This window comes from Felis catus, chromosome A2 (assembly GCF_018350175.1).
Source record: "Felis catus isolate Fca126 chromosome A2, F.catus_Fca126_mat1.0, whole genome shotgun sequence".
NCBI classification, from domain to species: Eukaryota; Metazoa; Chordata; class Mammalia; order Carnivora; family Felidae; genus Felis; species Felis catus.
Window position 1 is genome coordinate 109,650,389 of NC_058369.1, and position 16,798 is coordinate 109,667,186.

Below are 16,798 nucleotides of genomic sequence, written 5' to 3' on the forward strand. Positions count from 1 at the left end.
GTTGGTAGCTGAGAGAGCAGAAGACAGTTTTCTCATTTTGCTGAGATGTTGCTGCTATACGTAAAGGATTTGGTGTGCTAGGAGGGTGCTGACAAGGATCCCTGAACACTTCACTCCAGCTGCATGGTAGGATTTCATTAGTGGTAAAATATTAGGCCGGTTACTGTAATTGTTAAGCGAGTTGTTCCTGCCTTGTCCAGTGCCAGGCGTGTGAATTGTTCCATATTAGTTTCCTAGGGCTTCTTTGATGAATTACCTACCACAGACATGGTGGCTTAAAAACATTAGACATTTACTCCCACAGTTCAGGAGACGGACGCCCAAAGTCAAGGCATCATCAGGGTTGCACTCTCTCTGAGAGCCCTGGGGGAGCATCTCTTCCTTGCCTCTTTCACCTTCAGGTGGCTGGCAGTATTCCTTGACTTGGAGCCACACCGCTCTCTGCCTCTGTCATTACGTGGCCAACTCCTCTCTGTGTCTCCTTCTGCGTCTGTCTTATCAGGATATTTGTGATGACATTTAGGGTCAACCTGATCATCCTGAATAAGCTCCTCCTTTTAACATTTTTAATTTAGTCACATCTTTTGCCACATAAAATAATATTCATTCTTTTGTTCTACAAAATAATATTCACAGTATGGTCATTTTTGGGGGCTTACTACCTACTCCTTTACTATTTCTTTGCAGTGTTTGGCCTCCTCTATTTATCTGGATTTTTTGGATTATTGTTATGCCCTCTGACCCATCCTATAAAAATGTCTGATAAAGAGATTGTCCCATTGTAATTTTTTATTCTCTCCTACACTGACTTCTAGAGCAAGGGCCCGCAAACCACGGCTCATGGGCCACATCCATTCCACTGCATGCTATTGTAGACTGTCAGCTAAGAATGGGTTTATGTTTTCAAATGATTGAAAAAAAATAAAGGAAGAGTAATATTTTAGTGCATACAAAAATTACATGAATTTAAATTTCAGTACCTGTAAATGAAGTGTTATTGGAACACAGACCTGCTCATTCATTTGCTGATGCTTTTGGTTTACATTAGCAGAGGTGAATAGTTGTGGCAGAGACTGTGTGATCCACAAGGCCAGATGGTCGCTATCTGGCCCTTTACAGAGAAAATTGGCCCACCTTTGTTCTAGTAGGGCTTGTCCCTGGCCTTTAGCGTATAGTGAGCACTAGTCATTTGTTACTGAGTATTTGACTTGTAAGAATTTCATCAACATAGTAAGGATTTGATATGATTCCCAAAAGGATTTTTTAAAACTAGGGGGTTAGTGGGGCACCTGGGTGGCTCAGTCGGTTAAGCGTCCGACTTCGGCTCAGGTCGTGATCTCACAGTCCTTGAGTTCGAGCCCCGCATCGGGCTCTGTGCTGACAGCTCAGAGCCTGGAGCCTGCTTCGGATTCTGTGTCTCCCTCTCTCTCTGACCCTTCCCCGTTCATGCTCTGTCTCTCTCTGTCTCAAAAATAAATACACATTAAAAAAAAAAATTAAAAAAAAAAAACTAGGGGGTTAGAAGAAGTGTATTTATTCTATTATTCATGCTTCTGATCTTTTTGTCTCTAAGATTCAAAGAATTAGAGAGTGATAACCCCGCTTCCAAATTTAATTGAATTAGGAAATAGGCATCATACCTAGGAACTGAAGTTGGGAAGTGTGATGGTTATTTTTTGTGTCACGTCCACGCTATGGTGCCCAAATATTTGATTGAATGCTAGTGTATCTATTGATTTGAAGGCACTTTTTAGATTTAATATTTACACTGAATTGACTTTAAGTAAAGCAGATTACCCCCATTGTGGTGTGCCTCATCCAATCAGTTGGAAACCTTAAGAACAAAACCCGAGATTTCTTTCTTTTCTTTTTCTTTTTCTTTTTCTTCTTCTTCTTCTCCTCCTCCTCCTCCTCCTCCTCCTCCTCCTCCTCCTCCTCCTTCTTCTTCTTCTTTTTCTTCTTCTTCTTCTTCTTTAATGTTTATTTATTTGAGAGAGACAGAGATGGCATGAGTGGGGTATAGGGCAGAGAGACAGGGAGAGAGAGAGAGAATCCCAAACAAGCTTCATACTGCCAGCACAAGTCTGACGTGGGCTCGAACTTACAAACCCCGCGAGATTATAACTTGAGCCCAAACCAAGACTCAGACACTTAACTGACTGGGCCACCCAGGCGCCCCAAGACTGAGGTTTCTTAAAGAAGACAGATTTCTGCCTCAAGACTGTATCATAGAAAGCCTGCCTGAATTATCAACCTGCTGTCCTTGTCCTACAAATTATGGACATGCTGTCCCCACAACTGCATGAGCCAATTCCTTAAAATACATCTCTATTTCTAAATATATATCCTATTGGTTCTCTTGCTCTGGCTAACCCTGACTGATACAGCAGGTTACTGTGATGTGTTGCAAATGTGGAGCATCTGAAGTGTTGGGTCCCACGATGCAGTGAGGATGCTGAGTGTAGGCAAGGCAAAGGGCTGTCCCTTCATCAACTCCCCTCGTTCCATACCTTGTGCAAGGAAACGTGTTATATTTGGATACCATAGAGTCAGAAATAAGCTCACTGGTGATGGAGTAGAAGATTTTTTCTCAGTCCAAGATAGCCTGAGGTCCTGAGAAGATGAGAAGTGAGGTGATAAAAACAAGACAGAAGCAAACGGGCTTGCTGATAGGAGAACTGGAGAAAACGAGAGAGGGACCAAGCAACTTCCGGATGGCAAAGTTTTTGAGAATTTCTTCCTTCTTCTTCAACCTCTGAAGACAAAAGTTTTTTGTGTATAATAACTGCAGAGGAGAACACCGAGTCCATGTATCTCCCTAACTTGGTTCTGTCACACTGCGCACTGTTTCTTTCCTTCTCAAGTTCTGCTTTATGATAAATGGATAAAAATACAAATAGGTGTCCTATTTGTCAATGTTTGGCAGCTTTGCTTGTGTCTCGACACGTGTAAGAATTTTTAGATACCAGGATATTTAAAATTTGTGTTAATAAACTGTAATTACATATGGAAAATAAAATATTTGAATAAAAATCCATTTGAGTGACTGTTGATTTATATTTCACAACAAATTTTATTGGGTCTTGAAATGGTGCTAGAAGTATATTTTATGATTTTATGTATTTTGATTCCTCTCAATTGTATTACACTGTCACCTGCTCCAAGAAATGGTTGGCTCTCAATTGAATTGAAGATACTGTCTCCTTCCTGCCCCACAACACCGACCCCATCCCTCCCACATACCTGTTTGAGCTTTATCTTCTATCAGTTCATCATAATCTTTCTAAGGCATGCTCTTTATTTGCTCTTTTAAAGAAGTAGTTGTAACTTTGAGTTTTACAGGTAAGTTTCACTTACCTCTTCACTTGGTTTTATTTTATGAGTAAATGATTAGAATGTAAAATAATTTCTTCCTGCTCAGAATGCCATTTTACTCAAAATAGTGCAAGTCTCTTACACTGTTTTTGTCCTAAGAGTTTTGATGATCTTTCACTGTCTGAATTCAAATAGAATACATAATGACATCTAAAGAAGTTATTTTCAACAGTTCCTTGAGAAATTTTGGACTGTTCATAAGGCCTGGGTTCTGAGATAGGTTTCAGGGCTATAGACAGGTAAGAAGGTGGGGGCCCATTCTCAAGGTGCTCTGAGTCTCCCAGGAGAGACAGGCTTGGCGACAGAATGTGAGTGTGTTGAAGGGAACAGTAGAACCATATTTAAAGAACAGAGTTTATTAGGGATGGGGAAGGTTACAGTGCAACTGGGCTTTGAAGGAAACGTCAGTGATTACCATGTGAAGAAATCAACATGTTGGATTGAGATGTATTGGCAGTGATAAGTTCTTCATATGCCATTATTTCAAAAGCGTAGGGAGAAATCATATAGAGCTTAGTAAACCAGATGACCTCTGAGTCTCCGTAATAATTTCATAGATTATTATTAGTTTTTTTAAAGCATGACTGATTTGTTAAAACAACATCATCTACTAAGATTTGGGTGTATTCTAGTATTGAGTATGAGCAGTCATTTGCAAGATAATGAAAAATGTTCTTGATATTATTATATAAATTGATGTTTTTCTCCCCTGTTTCTCTTTCCTTTTTCCCCTACCCCATCCCTGGCCCTTTTGGTTGTTTTTGCAGTTGGTTAGTCTGTTGCTAATTGGAATCGCCGCATGGGGCATTGGTTTCGGGCTGATTTCCAGCCTCCGGGTGGTCGGCGTCGTCATTGCAGTGGGCATTTTCCTGTTCCTGATTGCCTTGGTGGGGCTGATTGGAGCTGTAAAACACCATCAGGTGTTGCTTTTTTTTGTATCCTTTTTTAAAAGCCGAATTTTTACCCCAATTGAATTTGTTCTTACCTTTATTGATTATTCTTTTGATAACAACGGATTTGGAATTATCATTAGGAAATTAATTGCCAGACAGCAACTCCTAGCATGCCCTATGTGTATTTGTTGTGTAATCACAACAATTTGTTGTGTAATCAACATTAGGAATGTTTCTTAACGGTGAAATTACTGTATGTTCATATGTTTCCATTTTCTCCTTTTCCCATCGTGAAGAGTGTATTCTGAGAGTTCAGTATAGTCCTCTTTATGTGTTGCAAATTCAAAGTTACGTTGAACTGATTCAGTGACCTATAGACCCTTTCTAGAAGGTTAATATTTGGTTGAGAATTTCAGTGATTGTTTTTTAGATTTAATAGTAAGAAATCTTACGTATGTTTATCTATACTTATTTCTTGTTTTATACATGTAAAAATGTTTATTATAATCTAAATGAAGTTCTGGTAGATCAGCTGTTAGTTAAATATTAGTATTTTTTATTATGAACTTATACCTACAGTGTATTAATGAAAATAACAATCGTGTGTCTTCTTTTTGAACTTTCTCTAGGTGCCATTTGTTCTGTTTTCTGATTGAATCCCTTCTAGTACATTCTGATGTTGTCAGTACCTCTATTTTATATTATTTTAAGAGTATCAAGAAATGCCTTAACTTCAATTCTCAGTACATGATTATTCTCTTACTCGTATTCGTTGTTCAGTTTTCTGTATCATGTGCTTGCTTAGCCCTGAACGAGGAGCAACAGGTAAGCAAAGGCATTTATCTCCAGCTTTGTTAGACCACATAGGGTGTGTAAGAAAAAAGGGGGAGAAATGATTGGAATATAAAGTAACTTCTTGCTCAGAATGGCATTTCACTCCACATACCTAACATCTTTTGTTCCCGATTGCCTTCGTGGGGCTGATTGGCGCCCTGAGACACCATCAGGTGTTGCTATTTTTTGCATCCTTGAAGTAGAATTTTGCCTTCCCTGGGTAAAAAGTGCTACTACTAAAAGATGTCCACCCAGTCTTTCCCCACCATTATGCAATGAAACATTTGTGATTCCATTCTAACAACTACACTTTCCAAACTCTAATTGGTAAAAGAATAAGGATCTCTGGGGCAATGGAAAATTTGTCTTGTTTCAGTCTGAGAATTTTTTGAACTAAGTGCTTTTTTCAAAAATGCATGTAAAAATTGAGACTTTTCATTATTGGGATAGACACAGTGCTTTAATTTTTGTTGCAGATTCAGTTCTTGCCCTTTGAAAACTTCTAATGGTCTTCCAAAGAGTATTTATTTTAGATACTCTCAGTATTAAAAGTTGCAGTCTCTAGCTTTATACATTTTGTCCAGGGATAACACATTTTAATGCATATACTAATGCATTTTCTAGGGTCAGCTTCTCGAAGTTGGTTGGAACAATACAGCAAGTGCTCGAAATGACATCCAGAGAAATTTAAATTGCTGTGGGTTTCGAACTTATAACCCAAATGACACCTGTCTGGCTGTAAGTACAAAGCATAATGTATTTTTTGGAGATGTATTGCTTACAGATGAATAATGATTACCATGAAAGAAATGGATTTTCTGATGCTCAGTTGTATTTTTAAAATGCTGTACATACACCATGGACATTATTGTATCATTTGTCTGTCCTCAAGTATCTACTGCTGAGAGTGCTAAATATCCCAGGGCCCTGCCAGACACAGATGTTTCTAGTTCTGCCCCTAATTCATTCCCATTCAACTCTTCCTAAAACAAGTTGTGAAAGAAAAGAGCCCATCAGCCTTCAAGATGCAGAGGAGCCGTACAAATATCTTGGTTTTGAAACATATCAGGGTAGTGGGAGGAGACCTGTCTATCCTAAATTGTGCTTTTTAACCATTTAAATGTCGCGGGAGAAGGATATGTGGATCCTATTTCCTCCCTCCCTCCTTCCCCATTACAACTTCATGCTCCTTCTGTGTGGGAGCTGAGCTAGCAATGGGCAAATTAGAGCCATACTGTTGTCCCAGGCCAGACCCCTGTATGAGGTTGGAGTTGGAGCTTAGCTCTCCTAGGAAGTTCACATGTGTTAAAATTTTGGGGAAACTCAAACTCTCAAACTCTCTGAGCCCTGAACTGGCTTGTCCCTCAATGAAGCCTCTTTCATGGGATTATTAACTTTCTACTGCTGTGGAACACACGAACAACACCCGTGTATTATCTCAGTTTCCATGGCTCAGAAGTGTGAGTGTGGCTTAGTTGGGTCTTCCACTTAGGATCTCCCCTGGGGGAGATCAAGGTGTTGGCCAAGGCTGCAGTCTCATCAGAGGCCTAGGGTCCTCTGGCAAGCTCAGTGGGTTCTTGGCAGAATTGGGTGTCTGTCTGGTGGTTGTAGGACTTAGGTCCCGTTTTCTTGCTCTCACAATATGGCAGCATCAAAGTCAGCTTGATAATTTCCATTCTGTTAAGATGATATCTTATGTAACACACACCGCAAACATGGGAGTGACTGTCTATCGTATTCACAAATCCCATCCACAGTCAAGGGGGGTGATTACTCAAGGTGTGTACACTGGGGGTGGGAATCGTGCGAGCCATCTAAGAATTTAGGACAGTACTAAATAGCCAAGGCCCAGACTGGGTATAATATTCCAGCCACTCATTTTTATGTGGGTTCAATTTTTATTGGCTTTTTATAACTGTACTTTGAAATAAAAGTCCTCTTTTTTTTTTTTTTTTTAAATTGATACAGAGCTGTGTCAAAAGCAGCCACCCATGTTCACTGTGTGCTCCAATAATAGGAAAATATGCTGGAGAGGTTTTGAGATTTGTGGGTGGCATTGGCCTCTTCTTCAGCTTCACAGAGGTATGTGCAAATATCTCGCTATCTTTCCACTTTTGTCATAGGGATCCATTTTATATGGCGAGAGAGCATTACATTTTACCTTAGCATGGCCCTTAACTTTTGGAATGTATCGATGAATATTTTCACTGAGACTTAGTATTATAATTGTTTGAACCCTGGCTTGAAATCAGAAGACCTCACAAATCTAGCATGAACTTCAGACAGGGTGAGATGCTTCATCATTAAATCATTTAAAATTTAATGAACTAATAAAATGAATTTGGACTGGTTTATTTCTAGAGTCTCTTCTATTTATAGAGTTGTATGATAAATTATAATTTTAAATTTTGGAATAGGTAAGGCATTCGTACTGTTTAATATATATAGTATATAACACATACACACATATACACATATAAAGATAAGCTTTGAAAAATTGCCTTCCAAACCCATCCTCCGTTGTTCCTAGCCTTCCAAAATCTACAGGTAAACAGTATTATTAATTTCTTATTTATATAACTTGTATTAATATATTTTTCATATTAATACAGTTACAGATAATATATGTGTCTGTAAGCAAAACCACACTCATATTGTTTGATAATTGTAGAGGAATGCTAATTCCTTTTGCATTGTCTTTATTAAATTCTCAATCTCTGTGGACATTTCTTGATTAAGCTGAGTTGGCAATATGTATCAAAATTTTTTTAACTCATACATTATTTTGAGAGAGCGAGCGCGAGAGAGAATTCCCAACAGGCTCAGCACTGTCAATGCAGAGCCTGACATGGGGCTCAGATTCATGAGCCATGAGATCATGACCTGAGCCAAAATCAAGAATCAGGCACTTAACTGACTGAGCCACCCAGGCACCCCTATAGCACATTATATATGTGCTATATATTATATATTTTATATATAATATATTTACATATATTATATATTTATATGTTATATACATGTATATATGTTATATATTTTATTGTTTTCAGTTTCCTTTTTTTTCTCCTCGTGAGAAGAAAAAATTCACACTTGGCTGTTATTTACAAAGTGGAGATAAAGACCAAGGTTAATATTCATTTTTTAAAAGAAGTCTCCCCTGACATCTCTTCCTATTCTTTTTTTTAAATTTTTTTTTCAACGTTTATTTATTTTTGGGACAGAGAGAGACAGAGCATGAAGGGAGGGGCAGAGGGAGAGGGAGACACAGAATCGGAAACAGGCTCCAGGCTCCGAGCCATCAGCCCAGAGCCCGACGCGGGGCTCGAACTCACAGACCGTGAGATCGTGACCTGGCTGAAGTCAGACGCTTAACCGACTGCGCCACCCAGGCGCCCCCATCTCTTCCTATTCTAAGCATTTTTTCTGTTTCACTTTTTCTCAAGAAAGAGCTGTCTAGTGGGTTGGTTGTGACATCGGACAAGAAAATTGATGTATTGTTTAAAAACAATTCTGTGCATTATTTCTTCCTTTCCTTTAATCAGTATGATTTTTTTTCCCCATGAAACAACTTAAAAATACAGATAGAAAAAAATCGGGATGAGCCATCTCCATTACCCCATTAGCCAGATTCGACGATTATCGGGATTTTGCTACTTGGTTTCCTTTTTATTTTGGGATTTATTTTGAGTATTTAATTCTTTATTTATTTTTTATTTTTTTTAAATGTTTATTTAAAAACAAACCATGAGATCATGACCTGAGCTGAAATAAAGAGTTGGATGCTTAACCAACTGAGCCACACGGGTGCCCTGAATTTGATTCTTTTGAGCAGCTCCGTTTTCTTCTCATCAGGTTACACTACCTTCAATTATGCCTATTTTTAAAAAAAATTTTTTTTTAACGTTTATTTATTTGTTTTGAGACAGAGAGAGACAGAGTATGAATGGAGGAGGGTCAGAGAGAGAGGGAGACACAGAATCTGAAACAGGCTCTAGGCTCTGAGCTGTCAGCACAGAGACCCTGATGCGGGGCTTGAACTCACAGACTGTGAGATCATGACCTGAGCCGAAGTCGGACACTTAACCGACTGAGCCACCCAGGCGCTCCACCTATTTTTTTTTTTTTCTAAAAACAGACTTTATTTATTATTTTTTTGGAGCAGGTTTTGGTCCATAGCAAAACTGAGAGAAAGGTACAGAGATTCCCATATATCCCTGCCCTTAGAAAGGCATGCATAGTCTCCTCCATTGTCACCATTACTCACCACAGTGGGACATTGTTACAATTGATGAACCCACAATGACACATCATAATCATTCAAAGTCCATAGTTTATGTTAAGGTTTACTTTTGTACATCATATGGTTTGGACAAATGTATAATGACATGTATTGTAATGACATCATTATAATATCATACAGAATATTTTTTGCTCTCCTGCCCTGTAGGTCTTCTCTGTTCTGCCTATTCATCCCTCCTCCTACTGTTTGTTTGTTTATCATTTCTGTTAAGAATATAAACTCTTGAGTCTTAGGTATCTAAGAGCTAAGAAGACATTGTTCTTTCATAGACTCTTGCTTTATATTTTATATACTATGTCCTTTGAAACCTGGTTAGAGATTTTAAAAAATAATTATTCCCACATGATATTTTCTGGATAGTAAATATTTTATAGGTACTCTCACTTTTCAATTTTTTTTTTGTATTCAGTATTTCACTGAATCATAGGGATGAGGCTAACTAACCGAACCAATGATTTCCTCTCATAGGTGAAACAATGATTTGATTTGAACTATTTATCATGCCTGAAAATAAACTTAAACCCTAAAAAAAACATTTAGAATCTGAAAAAAAAAAGTTAAAAAGTTAGCACACGTTCTTTGTAGAAACTGTAGAAAATACAGAAAATTATTAAGATGAAAAATTATGTGTATTTACTAACTAAAATTACAAATACCAATCTTTATATTTTGGCATATTACCTTTTGTCTTCCTATATTTAACAAATAAACATAAAGCATAATATATAGGCTTATGACACAATTTCTATGTTGGTGACCTGCATTCTAGATGTAGGTTCTAGGATCAGCCGAGTTCATGATCCCTTCTAGTCAAAGTTACCCTTGAAAATCTTCAAATCATTTTAAGCAGCTTTGTAAGCTTAAAATCCATTATCTAACTTTGATCTTTTTGCACTTTGGGTGTGGCCTCCCTTCCAAACTCCCTGGAAATGAGGGATGAGATAGTGGCTCAACAATAAGGCAAAAGAAGAGACTGTCTCATTTTGTCACAGCCGAATTGGAAGAATTAAGTTTTGGTAAAATGTGGCCTCCGATTATGAGGGTCTAATTTTACCCATTTGCTTTGTTTCCCCTAAGAACTGTAACGTACACTATCGGCATATATCCAGGGCTGATAGAATATTTAAGGGGCGTCTGAGTGGCTCAGTCAGTTTAGCATCCAACTCTCAATTTCTGCTCAAGTCATGATCTCCTGATTTGCGGGATCCAGCCCTGTGTTGGGCTCTGCAATGATAGCAAGGAGCGTGCTTGGGATTCTCTTTTTCTGCCCTTCCGTCTCTCCCTCTCTCTCTCAAAATAAATAAGTAAACATTAAAAAAAAATTAAAACCTCAAAAATTCTCACCAAAAGCTCTTCCCGTGTGCAGCATTTCTGAGGCAGAGTGAAGGAAATGATGCTTGGGTGGGTTGGGGGGTGTCCACGGAGTTGCTCTTTGACAATGGGTGTGTAAATATTTCAGCATTGTAACAACCAGCCTGGTTGAAGTGGTAGGTGGAATGTAAGCCTGAGAATGGCCTTCAGCACATCAGATTTCACATACAACCACAAACACTGAGAGCATCACTCCAGGTTTGAACCACGGTTCTAGCACTCATGACCTGTGTGACTATCACTCAGTTATTTAGCCTCTCTTGGCCTCAGTTCCTTTGCTGGTGGAATAAGGATAATGATAGTTCCCATCAAGTAGGGTGTTTGGGAAGTTGTTTGAATTTGTAAAGTGTGAAGAACAGAGCATGTCACAAAGTACTCTTGGTGTGTTAAATAAATTCCTTTTCTCCCCCTGCCGTATGTATTTCAACCCAAACTTTCCACTTCCTTAAAGTAGACTTATTTTTCCTTGATTCACCTCAGCGATCGTCGTTCCATCAGCTCTTACGTGTTGTAACTAATCAGTGCTGGTCATCAATTTTATAACAACACCGGGGTTATTTTTGTGGTAAGGGAGAAAATTGTGGAGTGATCATAATTCTCTAGAAGTAGTTTAGAGGGCTCATGAGTAGTAATGAAGTCAAATATACAAAATTTAGGTGAAAAGTTGTTACAGATCTAAAGTGGAAAATATAATTTGAAATTCATTTTGTTCTGTTAAATTTTTATATCTTTTCAGTCTAGGAATTTTTGATTATTTTAAGTAAATCAACTTTGAGAGGGCAGAAACAGAATGAACACATTTCTTAATTAAAAAAAAATTATGTTGGTTAACGCTTTGGTAAACCTGGTGTAAGAAACAGCACAATAACAACTTAGTACTTTTCTAAAATTACAGATCTTTGTGCCCTTCGGGAGGTAGGAATTGTAACATTTTTTAATGATCTCCATTAGCAAAATTTGTTACTGTGGGGTTTTTGTTACTGCTGAATTTTCCCTCAACTCAGCTTGTTTCTGAATTATCAGAATATGTGATATTTTAGCTATCCAGACAATTCAATGTTTGTAATAGGTTCCTAGTGCTGCTCTAACAAATAACCACGATTGGAGTTGCTTCAAGCAACACGGGTTTATGATTTTATGCTGCTAGAGGTCAGAAGTGTCAAATGCAGACTCCTTCTGGAGGCTTTCTGGGAGAGCCTGTTTCCTTGCCTTTGGCAGCCACTAGAGCTTCCTACAGTGTGCAGCTTTTGGCCGTGGCCTCCATCTTCGAAGGTGGCACGTGGACTTCGCCTCCATCGTCGAAGGCAGCAGTGCAGCATCCTTTCTCTGACTGTCCCCTCTGCATCTGTCATCACATCACCCTTTCTCTGTGACTCTGATTTTGTTTGTCCTTCTTCCTTCTTATGATTACATCAGCCAGCCCACCCACATAATCTCCCTGTCTCAAGATCTTTAACCCAATCACATCTGCATAGTCCCTGTTACCATGTAAGGTAACCTATTCTGTCAGGTTCTGGGGATTATGTTGCAGACATCTGTGGAAGGCCATTATTTGGCTTACCACAGTAGTCATAGTAATTGTTCTTAGGGCCTCTAATTTGGGCTAGTCACTACACTTTAAAAGGAAAAAAGAAACCTCTTCCTCTTTGAACAAATAATGCAAAGCGCTTCAGAGGTCCAGAATTATGTATTGATGCACTGAAGAAATATATACAACTGTTACTTTCTCTTTCTTTTTCTTTTTCTTTTTTTTTTTTTTCTTCCATTCCAGATCCTGGGTGTTTGGCTGACCTACAGATACAGGAACCAGAAAGATCCTCGTGCTAATCCTAGTGCATTCCTTTGATGCGAAAACAAGGAACATCTTTCATATTCTGATCTTGTTCACTTTCTCTAACTTAAAGTTCAGCTAATTTGCCTGTTTAAGGAAGCAGTATCTGAAAAGTTACATTATTGACAGTGGAATTATATATTTTTTATTCTTACGTTTCTCTAAATGTTTTCCTTTTCCATTGCTGAAAAAATTAGATACTCGTGGTCTCCTCTGAACCTCAGTGGTACCTGTAATCTACTGTATTCACAGTGTCTGGCACTGTCCACTGTGGCCTTTCTTAGCATTTTTACCTGCAGAAAAACTTTGTATGGCACGATTGTGTTGATCATATTGTAAATCTAAATATACATCTCACTGGAATAATTAATTGTATGTAGCACTGTGCTGTGTAGATAGTTCCTACTGGAAAGAAGAGTTGACATTTATTACAGCCAGAAAGGGTGAAATTCTGTTAGGTTAAATTCAGTAAGGGAAATCCAAATTCCCCCCATTTTTTTTTTGTCTTTTTAGGAAAGCTGTATTGTAAAAATTGTTAACATAAAAGTGATAATTTAGTTCCAGTAGTCTTTTATGATTACACTAATGTAGCCTAGAAATAGCTATGTCTTTAGGAACGTGTGGTTTAGTTTTTGATTCTTATAGGTAAGTACAAAGGAGAAATGGTCTCATGAATGTTCTGATGTGTAACATTTGCTTCAGGTTTCGAGATGTAATGAGTTTGGGAAATTGAGAAAGTCTAGCTATGTAACCTTCTTATTCTTTTATAATAATTTGAAGTCCAAAAGACTGCATTTTTAACCAAGTTACTATTAATGCATTGGCCCATGTAGCAAAAAGATATTTGATTATCTTACAAATTGTTAAATACCTTTTTCATGAATTTTCTCAGTATTGTGACAGCAACTCGTCAAATCCAAGCATATTTGAATGTGAGCTCCCATAATTTGAATTTGAAATAGTATTGTGGTTCTGTAGATTATGTTAAAAAATTAAAGAATGGAAACCTTTCTTTGTGTGTGAATGTTTCAATTAAATTAATGCAAGAATTGCTAAATGAATTCAGTGAAATGGAATTCTTTTCTTTATTGCTTTATTCGCTCTGACCGACAGTCCAGTCCTGCCATTGTAGTGTATAATCTAGCCATGGAAATGAACTCCCAGCATTGATGTCTACTGGTAGTCCTCCCCACATTCTTTCTTGAAATGTTTCAGTGTTTAATATTTTCTCCACAGTGAGAATTCTCCATAGTGTTTTTTTTTAAAAGAGAAGTCATTCGTATTTATTTGTGGAAAATATGTAAGTTCCTTCATGTTATTGACAGTTCATAAGTTCTTGCATTCTATGTGCTGTATAGTCTTTTATTGGTAATTGTCACGGCGATGGGTTTTAGGCCAAGAAAGGGGGCAAATGGTCGATATATAGAATTTTAGAGCATTTGGTGGTGGTGTCACCTCTATGACTCTGGAAGACCGGCTGATCTTACAAGAAAACCAAATTGTGCAGTTCCCATGGTACTGTAAGGAAGGAAAAATAGTTTTCCCTTTGCTCTTCCCAGTTCTTGTCTTAGACCATGTGTAAGAAAAGTCAGATCAACAAGGGAAAAACAGGTTTATTAACATGAATATCTTATGTATACATAGGAAATACCCCCGAAAACTGAGAAACTCCCCATGGTAGCCCAAGACATCATCTTAAATACTGTCTTTAGCTAAAGACTAAAGAAAGGGGTGTGTGTTGGGAGGTGGAAATTGGAGGGAAGGATAGTTATAGGGGTTAACAGGAAAAGCACTGTAAACAAAGGCACGTCTTGTAAAATGGGTTTTGGTCAGTGACTTCTACATTGCTACCTTTCTTGCGATTTAGAGTCATTCTCTTCCTGGTGCAGAGAAGGAGACACCTTTACATATAGGGATTTCCTTTATAAATGTAAATTTTCCTTAAAGAAGGATTAACCTCTACTCTCATTGCAGAACTGCTCCTGTGTCCTCTTTTTTTCAAGAATAATCAGCTCAAGGGGTGCCTGGGTGGCTCAGTTGGTTGAGCATCTGACTTCAGCTCAGGTCATGATCTCATGGTTAGAGGCCTACATTGGGCTATCTGCTGTCTGCAGAGATCCAAAGATCCTCTCTCTCTCTCTCTCTCTCTCTCTCTCTCTCTCTCTGCCCCTCTCCTGCTCATACTCTCTCTCTCTCAAAAATAAACATTAAAAAAATAATCAGCTCAAAATAATCTTTATGTCAAAGAGTGGCATAGTCTACTCTCCTTCAATGCCACATTGAGCCCTGGGCGACCGTAACATTGTTCCTACTTATCCCATAAGATGAGATTGGAAGTGATGCATGAAGCAAGTGAGATTTTTGAACACTGTCTTTACTTTAAGGCATTTTGTATTTTCCTCGTTTGCTTTGTTAAATTTGGAAGTTCCCTTGAGATTCTGGTATCTCTTGATGTAATACATACTTTTCTTGGTACAAAATGATTATATGTGGAAAGGGCTCTTCATAGCCCTGTTTGCGCTCTAATTGCAGTGACCTTATTTGGGTCAACCCAATTACGAATCAGGGCCTGGGAAGCATGAATCTTTAGGGCTACTAAACTATAGCATTCTAAGAGTGGGTGGTAGCTAATGATTAACCATTCAAGAAATAATACATTCTCAAGTACCAAGAGCAGCCTTGTTAGATTAATCTGGGCCTGCTGTTCCCTTGGGCAGATCTGAAGGTGATGGATTGTCTAGCCTCTTCTGGGAGGTCTCCTGTGGATCTTTGTTTGTGTTCTGCAGGCAGAGATAAAGCTCCCATTGCACACTTTATTATAAACCCACTGGAAAGGCCTCTGAATGGGTCTATCCTGAATCCCAAATGGCCGCTAATGCGGCTACAGAAGTCAGGCTGATCCCAGCATTACAGGAGGGCCACTGCCTACGTGCACAGAGATGTTGCCACAGACACACGGCATCAGAGGAGGGTGAATTTCAGATCAGGGTCAGTCCTTGAGTTACGACAAACGGCTGTCATGCACACTCAAGACTCTAGAGCTCCTCTCTTCTAAACCTAACATTTATTTTAAAAAAGAAGCTACACTTGTTTTTTAAATTTCTTTTTTTCTATTTACATATTCCATTAAGAGGAATATTTATTTCTTAGAACATTTGCCCTGTCAACCTCGATATGAAGGGTGAAATTTTAGTTAATATTATGCTAATACAAGGGAAAAATGTGAGGCTATAATTCCTAAAATCAGAGTTCATGTAGCATACATTCATCTCAGATGCTCTGTGATCTAAACAGTGACTTTGGTATGAAAACCAGTTCTGCATGTTCAGCCTAACTAATATGCTACTGAGTACAACCGTGCAAAGAAAAGAAAAGAATCCAGAATAGTGGCTTAAAATCTTAGTTCCCTTAAGCCAAAAACCTCCTCCTACCTTTTTTTTTTTTAATATTTGTTTATCCCTGTTTTAGTTTATGCGTCCTTTTGAAAATGCACTGAGTAAATGTATGAAACGATTTCACCTCATAGCTGGTATTGCACAAATTAGAATCACATTTTTACACCGTATTTTGTGAGAGAAAACACTTTCAGACATTGTGATTGTACAAATAGGATCATTCACATGTCTATTTTATTGTTAGAGTTGACAATAAAGTTAAGTACCGCGTTTTTCAGGTTTCTGGAAATTCCAGGGGATTTGTGTGGAGTTGCTATGCACTTGTTATGCTTGGGGCTAGCAGTTAATTTTCCACCTGACAATGCCAAATGTAATTAGAGTGTGTGTTATTGGTCAATGCTTTCTGAACAATTTTAAGGGAGCAACCCAGTAATGCCCTTTACCCCACGCCTCCATTCAACCCCAGAGAGAGAGAGAGAGAGAGAGAGAGAGAGAGAGAGAGAGAAGAGAACAGAGGTCTTCTTGTTTGTCGTGATCACAACCGGGCAATTGTAGTCACTGAAATACCTCTGGAGATAGTGGGCAAGGGGGAAAATCAGACTCCTGTACAATGTGCCAGGCTACTTCTCATCCGTCTCCTCAGGAAAATCAGCTTTTGGAATTCATTTTCAAATGAGGGCCAGAGGGCGTTGCTTGAATTTAGAATATATGGCAAACAATGGACTGTGATACCACTCGGAGGGTGAAACCACCTTTGCTTACTTCCAAGTTCTTGCGTTTTACAGTTTAGGAGGTC

At 38.4% G+C, this 16,798-nt stretch overlaps 1 protein-coding gene across 1 annotated transcript in view; it reads left to right on the forward strand.

The window, feature by feature from the left end:
• TSPAN13 (tetraspanin 13) overlaps nt 1-13,618 on the forward strand; it is a 32,545-nt gene extending 18,927 nt beyond the window's left edge. Inside the window, exons 2-6 of the mRNA XM_003982822.5 lie at nt 4,143-4,310; nt 5,013-5,093; nt 5,727-5,840; nt 7,071-7,184; nt 12,548-13,618. Coding sequence (XP_003982871.1) covers nt 4,143-4,310; nt 5,013-5,093; nt 5,727-5,840; nt 7,071-7,184; nt 12,548-12,622 — 552 coding nt within the window. The 3' untranslated portion in view covers nt 12,623-13,618. The remainder of the gene's footprint in view (nt 1-4,142; nt 4,311-5,012; nt 5,094-5,726; nt 5,841-7,070; nt 7,185-12,547) is intronic.
• Nucleotides 13,619-16,798: the final 3,180 nt, after the last annotated feature.